Source organism: Glycine soja, chromosome 15 (genome assembly GCF_004193775.1).
Source record: "Glycine soja cultivar W05 chromosome 15, ASM419377v2, whole genome shotgun sequence".
NCBI classification, from domain to species: domain Eukaryota; kingdom Viridiplantae; phylum Streptophyta; class Magnoliopsida; order Fabales; family Fabaceae; genus Glycine; species Glycine soja.
The window spans coordinates 50,430,117-50,450,366 of NC_041016.1; the positions used below are offsets into that span (position 1 = coordinate 50,430,117).

Sequence of the window (20,250 nt, forward strand, 5' to 3'; positions counted from 1 at the left end):
TTAAATAATTAAAACAATTTAATAAAAAATATTAAACACTTATTCACTAATATCATTTCAAAACTTGTTAATGTGATAATTCAAACTATACGCACCCTTAATTTTTATTTCTTGTGTATTCAAAGGGCCATGACAATTAAATTATATCCTACAAGTATTTGTTTGACTACGACCTAACCTTAAAAAAATCTTTTTCAATAGGGTTTAAGATTAAGTTCAAATTTTCCCCACTTTATAGAAGCGAGGTCGGGGGTCATGGATGTAAACACCAACCCTTGAACTCATCTTGCACCATATTAATTTTGCATATACACATATAAATTACACTCTATATTTCTATAATTATTAGAAATATAATTAATAAATTAATTATGACAATAAGTAAATAATTTAACTTATAGTAATATTTAAATAACAAATTAAAATTATACAATATATCAAAAAATAATTTACATCTTCAATTTTATTACTTTTACGATTCATGTTGTTTATTAAATTTTTATATATTATTTAAATTAAAATAGAATTAATAATTTAGTGTATGATTTATTTGAAATTATATGTAAACAAATAAAGTTCTCAAATGAGGTAACATGAGTTAGGTTAAGAGAAAACAACTTATTTCTGAGAGATGAATTTATTATTTTTTCTCAATTACTTAAAAAATTTAAAATTTTCAAAAGATGAAATTTTTATTATTTTCATTTAATAAATTTCTATTTCTTTTACACTGACAAAGTCCAAAGTCCAAATGGTTGATATTTGATTGCGTCAAAAAACAAAAATGAAAGGAGGAGTAAATTTTCAATATATATAATTTCCCTTTTTCTTTTTTCATTTATTTTTTTTCTCTAGGGGCATGGATTTTGCTTCTTTTTAAAGTTGAAAGGAGAAGCCATCTTCCATGTTCACCCGCCGCCTGTAACAAGAAGAAGAACAACAACAAAGAGATAGAGAGAGAAATAGAGGGAGAGAGAGAGAGAGAGAAAAGGGTACATTTTGATGTTTGTTAACCATAGAGGCAAAACCCAAAAAGCATCTTCTTCATCTTGATCAAAGTCCAAACCTTTGTACCCTTTTGTGTTTCCCTCCCATTTTTGTGTCACAACACAATCCTTAACCACACAAAATCCCTCCCATTTGTGTGCAAGAGGGTATTTCCCTCTATTTGTTGGGGGGCTAAAAAGAGAAAGTCTTTGGGCCAAAAGGGGTGGGTTGGTTCCCAGAAAAAAGCAGTGAAAGGAAGAACCTTGTAAACCCCGTCATTGTGAACAAGGTTCCTCATTATTCTCTCCCTTGTGGGGTTCTTCAAAGTTCCCACCTTTTTTTTTCTAATTTTTTTTCCTTCCCATTTTCTTTTGCTTATGATATCTATGTATGTAGTAGTTGTAGTAGTAGTAGTAATTTCATATACCTATCTATCTAAATCTTATCCGAACCACCCCCACTTACTAGAAACCGCCACCTCTTGCATTGTTCCCTTCTTGTACTGTTGTTGTCATCATTCTTAGTTTTATCAGAGGGCTAAAAGAGGGTTTTAGTGGGTCTCAGTATAAGTAGTGGTGCTTGTACTTGAGTGGTGGTATTATTGGCATGTGTCTGTTTTTTTGGTCCTAGGTTGTGTGTTGGTGGTGGTGGTTGTTTTTTATTTTTTCTAATAGTGCTCATTTTCAGGGTGGCTTTGTGCATTGAACAAACAGCAGAGGACTAGTTTTGAGTAGTTTCATCGCTGTTCAACTTAAAAAGGGTGGGAAAAATGAAGTATGTGTTGGTGACTGGTGGTGTTGTGAGTGGACTTGGGAAAGGAGTCACTGCCAGCAGTATTGGGTTAATCCTCAAGGCCTGTGGTCTTAGAGTTACCTCTATCAAGATTGGTATTTTTCCTTTTCTTAGTCTCCTTTGGTTTGAAGACTCACTACCCCTCTTTCTAATTCTTGAAGAGAATGCAGTTTTGTGTTTTTTTATTGTTGTAATAGAGTAACTATCAATGAATTTGATTGGCTTGCTGAATGGCCAAGTTTTCTGTTTCCTCTGATTACTTGAGGTTCCATTTGAATGGAAATGGTTTTGTTGAAGAAAAAAGGGGATTTTTGTTGTGTGGTTTACAAAGGGATTGATTTGATGTTTTTCTTCTCTTGTTTTGGAGAATTCTTTATCCTCCTGCATTGTGTTCCTTTCTCCTCAGTGTTTTATTCTTTTGTATTGATAAAAAAAAGGAGTAGATTCAATTTTGTGCTTGGTGTTTCTCTTCCCTCCTGTAAATAAATAAGAATCTGTCTCCTTTTCTAATTATGTTATGTAAAATAATGAATGCTAATTATCCTTCTTTTTTTAAAAAAAAAATTGTTTTAACTTTTTTATAATTTGCAGACCCCTACTTGAACACTGATGCGGGAACTATGTCTCCTTTTGAGCATGGAGAGGTTTTTGTCTTAGATGATGGTGGTGAGGTAAATAAACTAATTTTTTTTACCACGAGGATGCTGATTATTAGTTTCTTTTCCGGAATTCAATGGAAGGCTGAGATTGTATTTGTTCCTCTTTTGTGGTGACATGCCATAAGCCATAGTGTGAATCTCCCGTGTTGTATCCCCCTGTTCTTTTCATTTTCTCATTTTACTTTGAAAGTGCAGCTAAATTTGTCTTCTGTATGTTTCTAATTTCAGTTACAATAAAAAGAGGATAGCTACTATTGTTTTTCTTTGAAGTTTTTGATTGCCATTTTTATTCTTTCTTTTTTGTTTGTTGAAGGTTGACCTTGATCTTGGAAACTATGAACGTTTCTTGGACATCAAATTAACTTGTGACAATAATATCACTACTGGAAAAATATATCAGGTGAGTTTATTGCCTTTTGATGTTTTCTTCTTTGTTTTTGTCCAGGTGTGCCTTATGTTTCTTATTGTTTTATTGTTATGGATGTTTATAGTCTGTTATTGAGAAGGAGAGAAGAGGAGATTATCTTGGAAAGACTGTACAGGTATATTTAATCATTCTGATTTTTACTCTTTGAAGCTATTTGTAATTGTGGTTGGTGCCTTAATTTTCATTTTTGGTTTTTTTGCTTTATTTGTAGGTTGTTCCGCACGTAACAGATGCTATCCAAGAGTGGATAGAACGTGTAGCAAAGATACCAGTTGATGGGAAAGAAGGGCCAGCTGATGTTTGTGTCATTGAATTGGGTGGAACTATAGGTAAATAATAGTCAGAGAAAACGTTTAATCAAAATACTAAGATAGAACTTGATTTTCAGTACTATTATCCATTCAAAATTTTCCATATCTTAATTTTAAAAAATCATGGGTTAGGTAGAAGTAGAAAACTAAAATTGAAAGAGACTTCTATTTGGCAAAGTGAGAGAAAATAGTATTGATATTATCGGTACTGTGAAAACTCTAGAACCCCTATATTCTTAAACAGCCACCACCAAGCCTTTTTCCGCTTGGTGGGATCGGCTATATTTTAAAACATTCATTTAAAATGGCCTTTCTTTCATGCAGGGGATATTGAGTCCATGCCTTTTATTGAAGCACTTGGTCAATTCTCATACCGTGTAGGTAATAATGCCTTGTCATGCTTCAAACCTCATGCTCTATTAATTTTTATACATCAATTTGGTTATTGGTGTGCTTCAGTGAATCAATCTTGCTACTTTTTTTTTTTTTTTGCCTTTTTGTAGGCCCTGGCAACTTCTGTTTGGTTCATGTCAGCCTGGTTCCTATTCTCCATGTTGTTGGTGAACCGGTATAGTGTTACATATTTTATCAGTGAAACATTTTTAATTTATTTTTTTATTAGAAATAAATTGAGAAATGAGTATAAAATTGAAATTTTAAATTTTAAATTTCAATTTATTGGTCCCAAATAAACTGAATAGAATATTTTTGTTCCATGTTTCAAGTGGTATGATCAACACTTATTTGATTTTTTTTAATATGTAGAAAACAAAGCCAACTCAGCACAGTGTTCGTCAACTTAGAGGATTAGGTTTGACCCCTAATCTTCTTGCTTGTCGCAGTTCGAAGGTGTGTTTCTTGTCTTCTTTTTTTAATTCTATTGGCTCCTTGGAATAATGATTAAAATATCCATATCTGACTTGTCCTTTTATCAGGAACTTGATGACAATGTCAAGGCAAAACTTGCTCAATTCTGTCATGTGCCGGTAATATGACAAATATTGACAACTTTGACTTTTCTTATCACAAAAGCCTTATATGTATTCTTAAAACAAACTTTTGTATCTGCAGTTGTCAAACATACTTACTCTCCATGACGTTCCAAATATTTGGCACATTCCTTTGCTATTGAAAGTAAGTAATTCTATTTTGAAACTCCTTTCTGTGACCATTTTCTAGAACTGCTGGAACCGTAATTATGATGTTTATTTTGTTAATTTTGTGGTTTGATGTTTTTTTTTTGAAGTTGGATTGCATACTTTTCAATTTAGGTGGCTTTAATTCATGCAAACATTCTAAACTTTTTTTCCTTTGAATTTATTTTCCATAACAAATAGGACCAGAAGGCACATGAGGCGATCCTGAAAGCATTAAACTTGCTAGGGTTGGTTTTACAAACTCATTCTTTTTTTTGCGTATAACTCCCTCCCTTTCCCCATAAAAACCCTAATCCATTGGTTTTCTGAAAATGTATAGTTGTGTGCCAGCTGTTAGCTAAAGTGTTTGTGTCTTTCAACTAATGCATTTATTATTTGCAGTGTTGCTGCAGAGCCTAATTTGAAGGAGTGGACTTCAAGGACAAAAGTTTATGACAGATGTCATGAAATTGTGAGTATCATACATCTGAAATATATCATCTGAAGAAAAAAAAATCAACATATGAATAGATATAATTTTCTGAGTAGTGGCAAGTTTTGAGCTTACAACCATTATGTGCTTAACAGGTTAGAATTGCAATGGTGGGAAAATACACTGGCCTTTCAGATGCATATCTTTCTGTTCTGAAGGTAACCAGTTATTAGTAATATATAGTAATTTTCATTTACTTTTGGCATTCTCTGCTACTTGCATTTATAACACCTGAGTTTAAGAGGCATATTGAACATTCTGGAGTATACTGTAAGCTAATAATATACTTGGTTTTTTTGTGAAGGCACTTTTACATGCTTCTGTTGCTCGAAACCGTAAACTTATTGTGGACTGGGTTCCAGCTGGGGATCTTGAAGATGCTACTTATAATGAGGTGATTACCAATCATTCTGTTCTATTGCACATGTTGGTCGACTCTTTTGGTTTTGCTTTTTGCAACCCTGATGATTGATTAATGTCCTACTGTAGGATCCTGAGGCATATAAAGCTGCTTGGAGTCTTTTAAAGGTATTCCTACTATTTAGATGAAATTTCTTTCTTCAATGTTCTGATTATAATACAAATACATATTTTTTTTAAATGTATTTAAGTGATAGATTATTTACTGGTTTTCTCTAAATGGACTTGTGCTACAGGGTGCTAATGGGGTTCTAGTTCCAGGAGGTTTTGGTGATAGAGGAGTGCAAGGGAAAATTCTTGCTGCTAAGTATGCTCGAGAACATAATGTTCCATTTCTCGGCATTTGCCTGGGAATGCAAATTGCTGTTATTGAGTTTGCACGATCTGTTCTCGGTCTGCATGATGCTACTAGCACAGAATTCAATCCTGAAACCAAGACCCCTTGTGTCATATTTATGCCAGAAGTATATTATCCTATTTTGACGTTCTGCATGAATTGATAGTATTGTTCCTTTTGAAAACCTAGTTAAGCTGGTTTGTATTCTGTGAATAGGGCTCAAAGACTCATATGGGAGGAACTATGCGTCTTGGCTCAAGAAGAACTTACTTTGAAGTTGCTGACTGCAAATCCGCAAAATTGTAAGAATTAAGAACCAAACTTGATGTGCTTTTGTACTTGGATTGGATTTGTTAATTGAAAATATTTATCTTCATTACACCAAAAAAGAAAAATCACTATCACACATAGTAAATAGTATTTCAAAATGCTAATTTCTGGATCTACACTCCATATTATGTTGATATTGCATATATATGATACGGTAATTTGGAATTCTTTATAGGTATGGCAATGTAAGCTTTGTTGATGAGCGACATCGGCATAGATATGAGGTAAATTGTGTTTGTAAGCAGAAACTATCTTTATTATGGCTAAAGATGCAACCATAGTCACTAACAATGATTCTTATGCTGTATAGGTTAATCCTGACATGATATCACCGCTAGAGAATGCTGGTCTATCTTTTGTTGGCAAAGATGAAACTGGGAGGCGTATGGAGGTGAGTATTTACTTGAAAATATATAATGTCATTCATCTTAAGATCTGTGCAATATTAATAAGTATAATTCTGGTAAATATGTGCATTGGTGCAGATAGTTGAGTTGCCTAGCCATCCTTTTTTTATTGGCGTTCAGTTTCACCCTGAGTTCAAGTCCAGACCAGGGAAACCTTCTCCGCTCTTCTCAGGTATCCAGAGTCATTTCTTATCTGTTGTTCATTCAAACTCATTATTTGATGTTGTTATTGCAATCATGAAATCTTATGGTTATTGGTTTGACTTTTTCTATGTAAGGAGCTATTAATTTTACTTTTGTCCTTCGATTTAGTCATTGGGTTGGGGGATCCTGTTGGTTTTCTTCTCATTTTTATTATTATTGATGTACACTTACAAGGGTTGAACTGAACTTGAAATTTACTGCATCGGTAGTTCCAAGCTTAATTGAAAACTAGTAGTTCATTTAATCTTTGATGTAAAAGTCTCATAGTGATGGAAAAGATTAGGGAAAAAAAGTGGATAAGTAAATGCTGTGGTTTCCTTCATATACTACTTGGCTCTAGTTGACTGAGAGCAACATTGAATTTGATACACTAAATAATGTTACTACCTCATTGACAAAACAGGATTAATAGCAGCAGCAAGTGAATCTAGGAGGACAATCATGGTGCCAAGTAATGGTCACGCCAAGTTAACTAATGGAAATGGAATGTGCAATGGACACTCACCAAAACTGAAAGCACACCAAAAGGGAAATGGCTTCAATTCATCCAATGGTTCCTTAAATGGTATATATACCAATGGCAATGGGGTGTATGTGGATGGTAGTTGTTAGGCCTCATATCAAGTGTTTGGTGCATGCTAATAATCGTGGTATAACTATATCCAAGGGCATTCTTCTTGTCCTCGGTTGCTTGTACAGTTAGTGAGTGGATAGGTCTTTTAGATAGGGACTTGTCTCCAGCATGAAACAAATTTTGAGTCTAACAGCTTTTTATATTTCCTAGTGCGGTTGTGCTATGGTGTGGCGGTTGCAGCCACCATTGGTTTCACTCTTTGGTCAAATATTGGCCAAAACTTCACTTGATCATGCCAAATATTTGGGCTTTGGTGGCTTTTAAGTTGCTGTTTAGGGTTTTTCATCTTAGTATACAGGCTGAAGGTTTAAGATTTTACTTTCAACTGAGTGTCTTCTTTTGAGTGGCCATTAATGTAAACTCTTATATATTATGAACATTTAAGTTGAATTTTGTTTGGTGCACATGCACTTGCCTTGATCCTTTCTTTTTCTTCCCTTGAATTTAAATGATCAGATCAGAGAAAGTGGTGTTTAAACAATGATCTTTCCTTGAATGACGACCAAAAAATGAAACAATGAAGGACATATGGAGGTTGTATTTGGATAGATTTCTTATTAGCACTTCGATAAAAAGAAATAAAAAGCTCAATGAATCATATTTATTCTTAGTTAAAATCAACATACCCATCAACTTTGGAAGAAATTAGACTGGAAGAAATTAGACGAGTTTTTATTGAGGTTGAAGTGTACAATATGATTATAACCTGTAAGAGAAGTTGAATTTATTGTACCTTTTTCCCTCTAGTAAAATCACTTACAGAAAATTATATAAAATTACGATATATGGTTTTCTGTAAATACACTTTAATGAACATATTATTTCTCATTACTTGAACACTTTGAATGCACACAACAAGAATATTATTAAGAACATATTTTTTGAATACATCATCTTTATTTATTTTTGTTCAAAGGAGGGAGTTAAACACATTCATTGGTTGAAATTTATTATTCATAAAATTTTGTTGATCTCATTTAATAATTTTATTTTTATAATTTATAATTTTTAATAAATTTTAATTTTAATTCTAAAGGTATTAGAAAATATGTTCTTAATATTCATTCAATCCTTTATTAAAACGTGTAATTGTCTAACTGAAAGTTTCAGTGACTTTTTTTTAAAAAAAAGAGTGAAGGTGTTGCACATTGTTAATTTTTTTATGTACAAAATGATAAACTAAATATGCCTTTTTTGAATTACTTTTTTTTTTAAAATATAAATAACACATGTCTGTCGAATTATAACATCTTTTTGTCCGAATAATTGGCAAATCAGGATGATTCTCTCTAGGAAACAAGGCAATGCTGCTAAGTGTTAATAGATTGCAGGTTGCACAATTTCCAAAAACTGTTTTTATCTGAAAAGCATTGGACCCCACTGGGTTCCTACATCACTAGGTTTCTAATTCTAACTCAACAACTACTGCTCTGACTCTGAAATCTTTTAAGTTCTGAAAGATTCTAAGCAAAAAAAATTATAGCCATGAATGATCATCATGAATAATGTAAGATTGCCATACGTTGAACCTGCACGCAAAACATAACTTATGATGGCCGTTTGTTGAATGATGAGTGATTTGAAAGTCATATGATAATTGGGCGAAAACAGAATGCAATATAATAATTTTTCTTATATTTTATTTATTTCAAAAACAATTTTCTAGTGATATTTTATCATGTGAATGTGTACGTGAGTGGGACAAAAAAAAACTATTTTGAGAATCAAGTTGGTGTTCTGGTAGTACCAGACTTCAAAATTATAATAATTCAATCACATGATTTTATAGTTATTATCGTCTAATCATACATTGTAAAAGCAAAACAACAAAAATTAAACAATTGTGTTTTTATTCCCAAGAGTAATTTTTCTTTTACTCGTTTATACAAAAAAAAAAAGCTGCTTAACATTAATCAAACAAATTTAATTTACCACTATATAATTATATTTTATTCTTAAAAGTGGGATAACTTATTTTCCTTCAGTGATTCTCGTTTTTTCTTATTTTGTAATCCATGTCTTTTAAACTTTCATATAAAATTAAATCAACGGATTATCCTCTCTAATTAATCATACGAAAATAAATTTTACTTTTAATCAATGATTAAATCTCTTCAATCAACGTTAAACATATCCAAAATATGCAAACCAATGTTTAAATATTTTATCAAGTTAATATTAAGGTATTTCAGATTGAAAAAGGTTGAATGAATGTATTTTATATTAATATAGTGTTCATTAACCGTAAACATATTTTCAATCAATTAAAACATTCATCTCATAATTTGTATGGAGTTAGATTTTTTTTTTAATTGATACTACTGTAATTAGGATGTTAGGTTTCCCAGTAGTACATCAAGGTGTCTTTACAAGTTTGAATCCTTTAGACCAATTATGAGATTAATCCTTAGAAGAGTCTAATCACACTTAAAGTTTTTCATCCCTTCCAAAGAGTGGATTCTTTGAGAATTGAACTTAGAATCCTCCTCCACAAATTGTCCATGTATTATTAATTGAGTTACATCCGTTAGCTTTTTATGGAGTTAGATAAGTATTTTTGTAGTGAAAAGATAAAAGGCATAGGGTTTATATAAAGTAGAAACATATAAAACTTTTTTTACAAATATTTAAAAGCCAAAAATAATATTTTTGTAAAGAAAAATCATTTAAACCTAATTTTAACAATGTATGCTTATTATGTAGGGACTGTACCACGAATATGCTAGTGAATCTTCTAGTTTTAGAGTGTATCAGTGTATGACTTGCTCTTGACAATACCCATTTTGATAAGATTTATCCATGATGCCTGTAATTATGTTAAAAAAATATATAATTGTATAATAATATTTGTACAAAATGATAAGTTAAAATGTGCGAAGGATGTAAATTGTATTAAAAGTTTTGGGTTTGTGTTTCTGTTGATTTTGAGATTTGGTTTTATAGAATCAGGTTGAATAGATAATTAATTATTTTTAGAAAAAAAATATAATTATGTGATGCATTATGACACGTTTATTGAGTTAAAACTCCATTGATAACGATGGTTTTTTTTTTTTTTGGGTATATGAGAGAAATAATGAATGTGATAATGATGGATTATGATATTAGGGTTAAATAACTTGGTACTTCTAAGGGGAAGAAACTATTACACAATCTTTTCCCTTTTAACACTGAGTATTTTATGTTATCATGACATGAATAATAATTATATTTGATAAAACTAATTAAAAAATTAGTTGGTAGTCAAAAGTTAAAAATTCTTAAGCTAATTTTATTATATCATAAATGTTCCGTAAAATTACATATTGAAGTAATTGAAAAATATAAAATGACATAAATAAATATATTTATATGATATTTTTGTATAAATTCCATTTTTATTTTATGGATAAAAATATACTTTTAGGTGTTATAATTTTGGTTTTTCAATTAATTTTAAATTCTTGTAAATTTTTATTTATAGATGAATGATTTTCATTGTACTTTTAGTTTCAATATTTATATTTTTTCATATTAAGTATTCTACTATTAATCTTATATTATATCTTAAAATATTTTAAATCAAATTTAAAATAAAATAAAATAAGATATAGTTAAATAGACATTATATTTTTATTATTAAATTAGTGTAATAGTTAAAATAAATCATCAATTATAAATTTATTAACAAATAAAAAATAAAATAAATTAACATTTATCATTGTCAATTTAGTGAAGTATAATGTTGGAATAATAAATTAAAATTTATAAATAGTACAATGGTTAAAACAAAATGGTATAATATAAAAAATGTAAGAAAATTAATAGTACAATGGTTACAAATAATAAAATATTTTTTTATTTGAAAAGAATAATAAGGAAATTTAATAAATATGTTAAGGATAAAAAAGAAATAAAATATAAAGTTAGAAGATCGAAGTTGCATTTTAAAAAATACTATTTCAAGCCGCGTTTCAAAAACCGCTATTTCATATATTGTTTTAAAAAACAATGAATAAATATATTTAACAAATAATCAAACAAATTTTTAAGCTAATAAAAAAATTAGAAATTAACTGAAATGACTTGTCCAACATAACCTAAAGGTTATAAATAACTCGGTGTAACTTGGTAACTTATCCATTTATTAATGACACATTATTGTCTTTGTCATGTCGCATAATAACTTTTGATAATAATTATTTTGTTAAAATTACTTAATCATGTGTTTAAGAAGAGTATTTTTATATTTTTTTATGTCAGTTCAAGAAGGAAAATTTAGAAATAGTAGAAGGAAGGTCTAACATTATCCCTTATTGAACCATGAAGTGACACTTCTCCCAATTCAGCACCAGATTGGTCTCAACGCATCTTTGCAGCACAAGCTCTTGATTCATGAAGCACCAATCAAAGGAAGGTCCAAAGACTGAGAAATCATCCATGAAGACTTCTATGCACTTCTCTACCATTTCAACAAAGATGGCTAGCATGCACCTCTGGAAAGTGGTCGGTGCATTACATAACCAAAATGACATCCTTCTATAAGCAAAGACACCAAAAAGGCATATAAATGTTGTCTTCTCCTGGTCCTTGGGATCCACTGCAATCCGATTATATCCTGAGTACCCATCCAAGAAATAGTAGAAGGATTGTCATGCTAGCCGCTCCAACATCTAATCCATTAAAGGCAAAAGAAAATGGTCTTTCCTTGTGGCCTCATTGAGCTTTCCGGTAGTTGATGTACATCCTCCATCCCGTGGCAGTTCGAGTAGGGATAAGATCATTATTTTCATTGCGGATGACTATCATACCTCCTTTCTTTAGCACCACCTGGACTGGACTCACCCATGCACTGTCAGAAATATGGTAGATGAGTCCAACCTCAAGTAACTTGAGGACTTCCTTCCTCACTTCTTCCTTCAAGGATGGATTGAGTTTTCTCTGTGTCTGTGTCACTAGTCTGTACTCCTCCCCCATCATGATCCTATGCATGCAATAAGCAGGGCTAATTCCTTTGAGATCTGAAATGTGCCACCTAATAGCCTCCTTGTGCTTCCTGAGAACTTCCATCAATCGAACTTCCTCTTCTGATGATAGGTCACTACTGATCACAATCGGCTTGACTTCATTCTCTTATAGAAAGGCATACTACAGGTGCATGGGTAGGGTCTTCAACTCCAACTTTGGCTTTTCTGGAGGACTGTCCTTTAAATCTTCAACGACATCTTCTCATGCATGGATCTCCTTTAATTGCTCCAAGTCTTCTAGACAGGCTTCCAAATCTCTCTCCTCCTCATTGGTCAGATAGTCAACTGCATTTATCAAAGCCTTTTCCAATGGTGAGTGAGTAGCCATGTGCTGCATAACGTGGTCCACCTCTTGCTCAATTACCTTCACCTTGAAGCATGGCTTGTTATTTCTGAGATGCTTAATTGCTTCAAAGAGGTTAAAGGTTACCTTCTAATCATTCACACTAAGCTCTAAGTTTCTGTTCCCCATGTCCACCATGCATTTGGTGGTCAACATGAATGGCTGCCCCAGGACCAAGGGAATCTCTTCATCTTCCTCAATGTCCATGATTACAAAGTCCACCAAAAAAGTGAAGTGACGGACTTTGACCAGGACGTCTTCTACCACTCCAAATGGTCTTGTGATGGAGTGGTCTGCCAGCTGGAGTGTCATCCTTGTAGGGTCAATCTTTAGGTCACCTATTCTCTTGCACATGGAAAGTGACATTAGATTGATACTTGCTCCTAAGTCAATAAGAGTTTTACCTACGGATAAATTCCCAATAGAACATAGGATGGTGACACTTCCTAGATCTTTGAACTTGGGAGACAACTTCTGGATTATTGCACTGCAATTGCCTCCTACCATAATGGTTTCACTATTGATGTACTTTCCCTTTTTTGTGAGGAGGTTATTTAGGAACTTTGTGTACAGTGGAATTTGCTGTAGGGCCTCTCCAAAAGGGATAGTAATCTCCAGCTTTTGGAAGATTTCAAGGAACTGCTTGAAGTAGCACTCCTTGTCCTTTTTTGATGGCACCAGAGGGTACGATGCCTCCTTTAGTGAGGCCGATGGTATCTCTTTTTTGGCCTCCCGAGCTAACTGACTCTTGGTCTTAGGGGTTAAGACCTCGTCATTCTTCTTCTCCCCCTTATCATCTTCTTCCCTTTTTGTATCCTCTTCTTCCTCTTTGCTTACATCCTGCAACACTTTGTCAGCTTCAACATCTTCCTACTTCTGGCTTCGGGTGATGACTTCCTTGCATTCCTGCTTGGAATTCTTCTCAGTGTTGGCATCGAAGGTTCTAGTGGGCCTTTCAACCATTTGCTTAGCTAATTGGCCCATCTGTATCTCTAGATTCATGATTGCTGAATCAATACTCTTTTAGTGTAACATGGTAGTATGCATGAACTATATAAGCAATTCCTCCAACTTAGTGGTTTTCTCCTATAGGATGGGTTCTTGACTAGGAGGCTAATGAGATGAACCTTTTTGTTTGAAATTATTCCATGGATGAGATCTCCAATCTTGGCCCTATGAAAAATTACCTCTCTGATAGAATCCTGATGGTCCTCCTTGATGATTTTGACTTCCCATGTAGTTGACCTCGTTGGCTACATCATCTTGGACCATGCATGAACCTGACTCATGAGCACCCCCACAAATGCTGCATCCCCCACTGTGCATGGCTGGAGGAGGTTGCACTACATGTAGTTGTTGATGGAGGTTACTCAAAGTTGCTATGAGAGTCTCTATGGTCTTGTCCAGGATCTTGTTTTGAGCCAACTTAGCATCTTGAGAAGTGAGCTCAAGAAGGCTTTTCTTTGTAGGTGTGTAGGCTCGATCACGAAGGATGGCGTGATCACTGGCTGTTATGTTCTCTATCAGCTCCATGGCTTCTTCTGGAGTCTTCAACTTGATCTTTTCGCAAGTGGAGGCATCGAGTAGCTGCTTGGAATGACGCTACAAGCCATCAATGAAAATGTTGAGCTAGACTGGCTCGCTTAATCCATGTGTAAGAGTCTTCCAGAGTAACTCCTAAAAGCGGTCAAGTGATTCACTAAGCGATTCATCAGGGTGTTGGTGGAAGGATGGGATTTCCACCTTACCCTCAGCGGTCTTGGACTCCGGAAAGTACTTCTTCAGGAACTTCTCCACCACCTCTTCCCATGTCCACAGGCTATTGCCCTTGAATGAGTGAAGCCATCTTTTTGCTTCACCGACCAAGGAGAAAGAGAATAGGTTGAGGCGGATGGCATCTTTTGACACTCATGTTATCTCCACCGTGTTGTGGATCTCGATGTATGTGGCTAGATGTGTGTATGGATCTTCACTCGGCAGGCCATGGAACAAATTCCCCTGAATTAGCTAGATGAGGGAATGTGGCTACATGATGTTGGCCGCCTGCACATCCGATCTGGCTATGCTGGTTAAGTACTGAGGTGTGGCAGAGCTAGAGTAGTCCTCTAGTGTCATCCTCTGTGGACGGTCCTATACCATGATGCGTTCTTCAGAGAAAGGATGTGGATTGGTCACAAAAGAGGGAGAGGATAATTCAGATGAGGATCCTCTCTCTCTTTAACTTATCTACACCTCTTGTTGCTCTCTTCTTCTTCTTGTAGCGTTGTTTCGTTGTCAAGTTGCTTCGATCTCTAGGTTCAAGGGAACAAGCATTTCCCCTACAACTGTACCTTGCATACAAGAAAGAGAACACTACTGTGTAGGTTATCGAGGTAAAAGGATTAAAAATAGAAAATATAATAAAAAATAAAAAGAATAAAGAATAAAATTGCATTCAAATTGGGATATGTGACAACCAAGTACGAAGGACAAAGTCCCCGACAACGACGTCAAAAAATTGTTAACCGATTGGCAAGTATAACAATTTTATCACAAGTAGTAAAGATTGAAAGGGAAGACCGAGTATCGAGTCCACAAGGACTTTGTTTGTACTTGCGTTGGTAAATACCCAATTTGTAAGCAAGAGAAGAGGGAGTAGAATAAAAATATGAAGAAAGAAAGAAATTAAATTTAAAAAGGCAAGAATAATAAAATAAACAAGAAGAGAACAAAAGATGATTTCAGAATGCAATTATGTTCAGGCCTAGCATGCTTAACTACCCTTGATGCAATATTAATGTTTTTCTCTATTAACTGGTTTTCCAATTTCCACCAACATCTGTTAAGATACTCAACCTTGATCCCTCATGATGAAAAGCTTAATTTATGTATTCTATCTCCTAAATCCCTTTGCAAAGATTGAATCATAACTTGCATTAAGTATGAAGATGTATGCAGAGGCACAACAAAGTCACTCTATCCCTAGTAATGCATTATTGAGATGCCCTTTCTCAATTCTTTAGACATTACCATTTCCCAATGTATAACCCCTAAAAACAAATGCATGGATGGCCAAACCACACAATAGAGATGAAGAGCAGAAAAAAGACAATAGAAATTGAAATTGCATTAATAAATAAAAAGATCAATTACATTACAAGGGCATTGGCTGCTAGGCTCCCAACAGAGAGGGTTTAGCCTCTCATAACCATGAGATGTTTTACACTTTAGAGGCTAATAGAAGAAGGGGTTGGATGACTGATAGCAAGAAAAGAGGGAATGGCTAAGAAAGAGGGTTTCTCCTAAGGGATAGGCCCAGGCTTTGGATAGCTCTGAGACTCGGTGTCTTTCTCTTAAACTTCCTTCTCCTTATATAGGTACCAGGTAGCTTAATTTTCACGTTGATTTTGCGCTTAGCGCGAGTCCTTGCGCTAAGCGCGCCTTTGGGCTTTGTTGTGGGCTTTTACGTGTGTTAAGCCTGAGTTGCACGCTGAGCGTGAGCATGCTCTAAGCCTGGGTGGCGCACTAAGGGAGTTGTCCACTTCTTCAATTTTTCTTCAAGGTTTTTTCTTCCACTTTTTGCCTCAATTTCCCTTCAAAGCACTTGAAATTTTCTTCTCTTGACTTCCGCTGATAAAAAATAACAAAGATGTTAATTTCTTCATTATTTCATTAAAAACAATAATAAGGTAGAGAAATTACACCTATTTATTAGCCAAAATTGACAATCAAATTAGCTCATATTTCACAGTTATCATTGTCCCACCAATCGAGTATATGATAAGAACAACAAATAGTGGAGGATAGATTCCATACAAGATATTGTTGAATAAGATTAAGTCTACAACAACATTAAAGAAAGTCAGGGAGAAAGCAGGGGATGTCCCAGTGAAAGAACTTAGATCATCAACAATTCGTTGGTTTGGATTATCAATGATTGACTGTGACTAAATTTTGTAGAAAGTTTGATTCTTCAGATAGTGATCTATGTAATATCTTGTCATCCAAGACCTCCATCTCAAAGAAAGAGTTTCTCTTGCATTTTCTCTCAACACAAAAATTTACAATGCAATGATTACCATGGTTAGAAACATGTGCAGAAGATTGGAATACGAATATGAGCATGACACCAAAAAAATATAGAACAACATGCATACATCTTGTTTTCATTCACAGTAGAAAATTTTAGAAAAAAGATAAAGAGAAGTGTAGAGTTTCAAGTCAAAGGATAAGGTGCATGCATATTGGAAATTAGATTTTTATCACTAAGATTTAGATGACTTAAATGCAAAGTGAAATATTGCATTTTACTAGATAAACCTTAGTTGAATAGATGCATTGAAAGTTGTTTTTGTTTCAACTTCCAAGAGAGCTTATTTATTATAGTTGGTGACAATCTTTACAATAAATAGAGAGGAGAATTAGTGGAGAAACACAACACATGAAAAGTGTGTGTATGAAGAAAGAATGTGAAACAATGTCACTTTATTGAAAGAAGAGTGTCTTTGTGTGAGAGTGTTATCATTTCTTGTAACCATTAAGTGAGGTACTCGGGTTTGTAGAGTGATATACTATTTGGGGTGAGTTATAATCTTGTAATCATTTTTGTGATAGTGAAATACTTTTTGAGAGGATTCCGTGGACGTAGGCAAGAGGTTCCGAACCACGTTAAATTCTTGTGTTTGTTATTATTTTTCTACGGTGTAATCTTTGTTGTGTTTTCACAATCCTTTGTGGGTGTGGGTAATTTTATTTGTGAGAGCGTTGATTACCCAACAAACATGGTATGTTAGTGTACTTTTTTTACAGACCATCATAAACTTGTTGATAGCTGCTTCCAAAACAACTAAGCCATTAACTAAAAAATCTTATCAAAATTGCTATCAAACAATAGTCGTGTATTTCTGTTACTTTATTTTCCCTTTTATTTGAGCTAAAGTCTTCATGTACTCTATTAAATCCAAGAATTCATTAATTTCAATATCAACTACAGATTCAGAAGAAATGCTACAACACAATTAAGAAATGAAATCAGTTCCAAAAGGATCAAAGGAGGAAAATTTATTATGTGTATTAGTCCTCATATAACAAATAAAGCCCCAAAACATGAAAGGTGCAACTTTCAAACTTCAAAGTCACATCTAGGCAATCCATATCGAAGTTAGTTCTCTTTTTCACTCTTGTTTCTTTCCAACTATGAAGTTGGATCAAGTGATAGTACACATCACTCTAAGAACAAAAGCAAAGTATAGCAGAGCTATACCTAAGAAAGTGCAGCAATGTGCTCACCGGGATTCCTCCAGCAAAGGTACCCAAGTAGTAAAGTAGTTGCTTCGTGAATTTCTCTTGATCCTTGTCTTGCATTAATAAAATTACAAAGCTTCAGTTTCTAGTTGCCACTGCATACTACGGTAAATATCCACTAAACAAAAACAGCAGAAAATCTCCCATTCACATACAAGCAAACTGTATATGCCCAAAATAGATGGAAGATTAACTCTTAGAATTTGGGTTTAAGCTTAACTAAACCCACAAAACCCAACATTATTGGGCTTGGTGCATGAATCAAATAGTAGGTAGCTTGTTAATGGATATAGGGATTTGATATCAAAGACTCAAAGGCAACAATTATAATTAAATTCTACAAACGCATCCAAAATCAAACCGAAAAAGGTCACTAACTGATATGCAAAGATAAAATCGTTCGGAGAGATTTCGTGTGAAGAAAAACAATGGAAATACTTGTTAGTAGAAGTATCATAGACGTGCACAAAATATGTAGAAGGGGAAAAAGAGAGTGAATGATATAAATTAATGAATAGTGATAAATCATATATTAAATATAATTAATACATGCTATATTTCTTTCTTCTAATAAACACTTTGATTAAGATATTTAATTTTTTTTATGTATTAATACAAAATTTTCTAGTGGAAAGCCGTGAGTACACACAAGATATTTAGTTTTCTGATTAAACACAATTAAAAATAAAGATTTCTAGTTAGATATGATATATCTCATAAATTTTAATCTTTTTAGCCGATTGTGAAAATAATATTTAATATGAAACTGATTCAATCCTTCTATAAAGATATGTTTCGTGAAAAAAAATCAATAAATCAAAAGTAATTTTAAATTTTTATTAACAAAATTCAATATTCAGTGTCATCATATTGTGGGAAAATACCCATTATGTTTAAAAAAAAGAGGAGGCCAAAAGATAATTTTTTATATAATTTACAAAATTTTCAAAAACCTTTGGGGAGGCCATGGCACACTCTAGCCCCCTCCCTCCTTTGCCTCTGCTTAAGTCGGACTCACTCAAGGGCAAGTGTATCATACACATGATAGTGGACCTAAGTTCGAATATCGAACCTAGATGACCCGTCACATTTCCAAATAACTAAATTTGTAAACAACTAGGCAATTTGAATTTATCAATTGAAGAAATATTTTTTTTTTCAATTACTCTTAAACAATTAAAGATTGAAGTAGGAGAATGTGTGAGAAAACAATTATAATGAAAAGGCAAGGATTATGAATTTGTGCATACCCCTTTTCCCCAATTTAATTTTAATGAATTCCTAACTATTGTCAATTACTAGTGTTCCCCTAATTCGGTTGTTAGCCTTTGATCTAGGTCTAATAATGTTCTTTTCCCTAAACAATACTCAATTGGTCATAGATATATTGATTTAGGTCACATGATCAAGTTCACAAATCACAAGGTGATCAATTATCTAATTAACCTACTAGAAATTATCCAATCAGTTAGATCATGCAAGTTTGTGTAAAACAATCTCTTCCTAGGTCAACTAATCACATAGATGATCATTGTCATGCAATGAATTAGATTTCCAAATTAATAATGAAGAATGAAGAAAAAATTTAATTGTTTGAATAACATTGAGAAATTTATTAAAATCAAAAAGGATAAGGGTATGACTACATCATAATCCTAGACTAAAAAGGACTAGCCGCTCATGGTCAGGATAAGGGTATGACTACATCATAATCCTAAGGGAAAAACATGAAAACTACAAAAAGAGGAAGAAAATTTATAAGAATCGACCCTCATTGTGATCTCAACGCTCCTTCATAGCCCAAAACGCTTTCATGGTGCTCTTCTCCCTTCAAAATATCTAAAACATGCTTAGAGGAAAAAAGATAAAGGTTTCTTTTTAAAACCTATTATTTATGAGGTCCAACTTAAGTGACTTTCAGTGTAGGTAGACCATGACCATGGTGAAAAAAAAAATCCTCACTAGGTCATGGTGAAGGGATGATGACTGTCCTAAAAAACTTTGTAGAAAATCCACTCTAGGTTGTGGTTCGGCCGGTGTGCCCATAGTGATGACCATGGCCGTGATCCATGAGCCATTGTTGTGGTCAGAGTGCTAGGAGTCTCCATTTCAGCCAAATTATGTAGTTTCTGACTCTTTTTCCACTCTTCAGCTTTGAAGTACCTGTATTGCATAATCTAGCACCCAAACATGAGTTTTGTCGATGAAATATACCAAAAATGCATGATTATGACTAGAAAACTCATGTATAAACAAGATCAAAAACTGATTTATCATCCTCCCCCATCTAAGAGGATTTTTTTTATTCTAGTATCTATGACTACTTTACTAAATGGGTTGAAGCCTAATTGATGGTGATGTGATTCATATGAATGCTATTTTGTTCATCCGGTGCCAAATCATTCACAAATTCAATATCCCTAAAATAATAACTATTAATAAGACTATTCTAGATAATTTATAGTATTTTTTTAAAATAAA

At 33.4% G+C, this 20,250-nt stretch overlaps 1 protein-coding gene across 1 annotated transcript; it reads left to right on the forward strand.

Annotated features, from left to right (window-relative positions):
• The first annotated feature begins 879 nt into the window (after nt 1-879).
• On the forward strand, nt 880-7,547 carry LOC114388027 (CTP synthase-like). The gene is made up of 22 exons (XM_028348366.1): nt 880-1,276; nt 1,675-1,874; nt 2,371-2,450; nt 2,752-2,838; nt 2,930-2,980; nt 3,077-3,194; nt 3,501-3,557; nt 3,680-3,744; nt 3,942-4,025; nt 4,112-4,162; nt 4,248-4,310; nt 4,514-4,560; nt 4,715-4,784; nt 4,901-4,963; nt 5,110-5,199; nt 5,295-5,333; nt 5,462-5,689; nt 5,779-5,864; nt 6,068-6,116; nt 6,203-6,283; nt 6,378-6,471; nt 6,907-7,547. Exons 2-22 carry the CDS (start codon nt 1,757-1,759, stop codon nt 7,113-7,115), a joined length of 1,830 nt encoding a protein of 609 aa, XP_028204167.1. The 5' UTR covers nt 880-1,276; nt 1,675-1,756; the 3' UTR covers nt 7,116-7,547.
• Nucleotides 7,548-20,250: the final 12,703 nt, after the last annotated feature.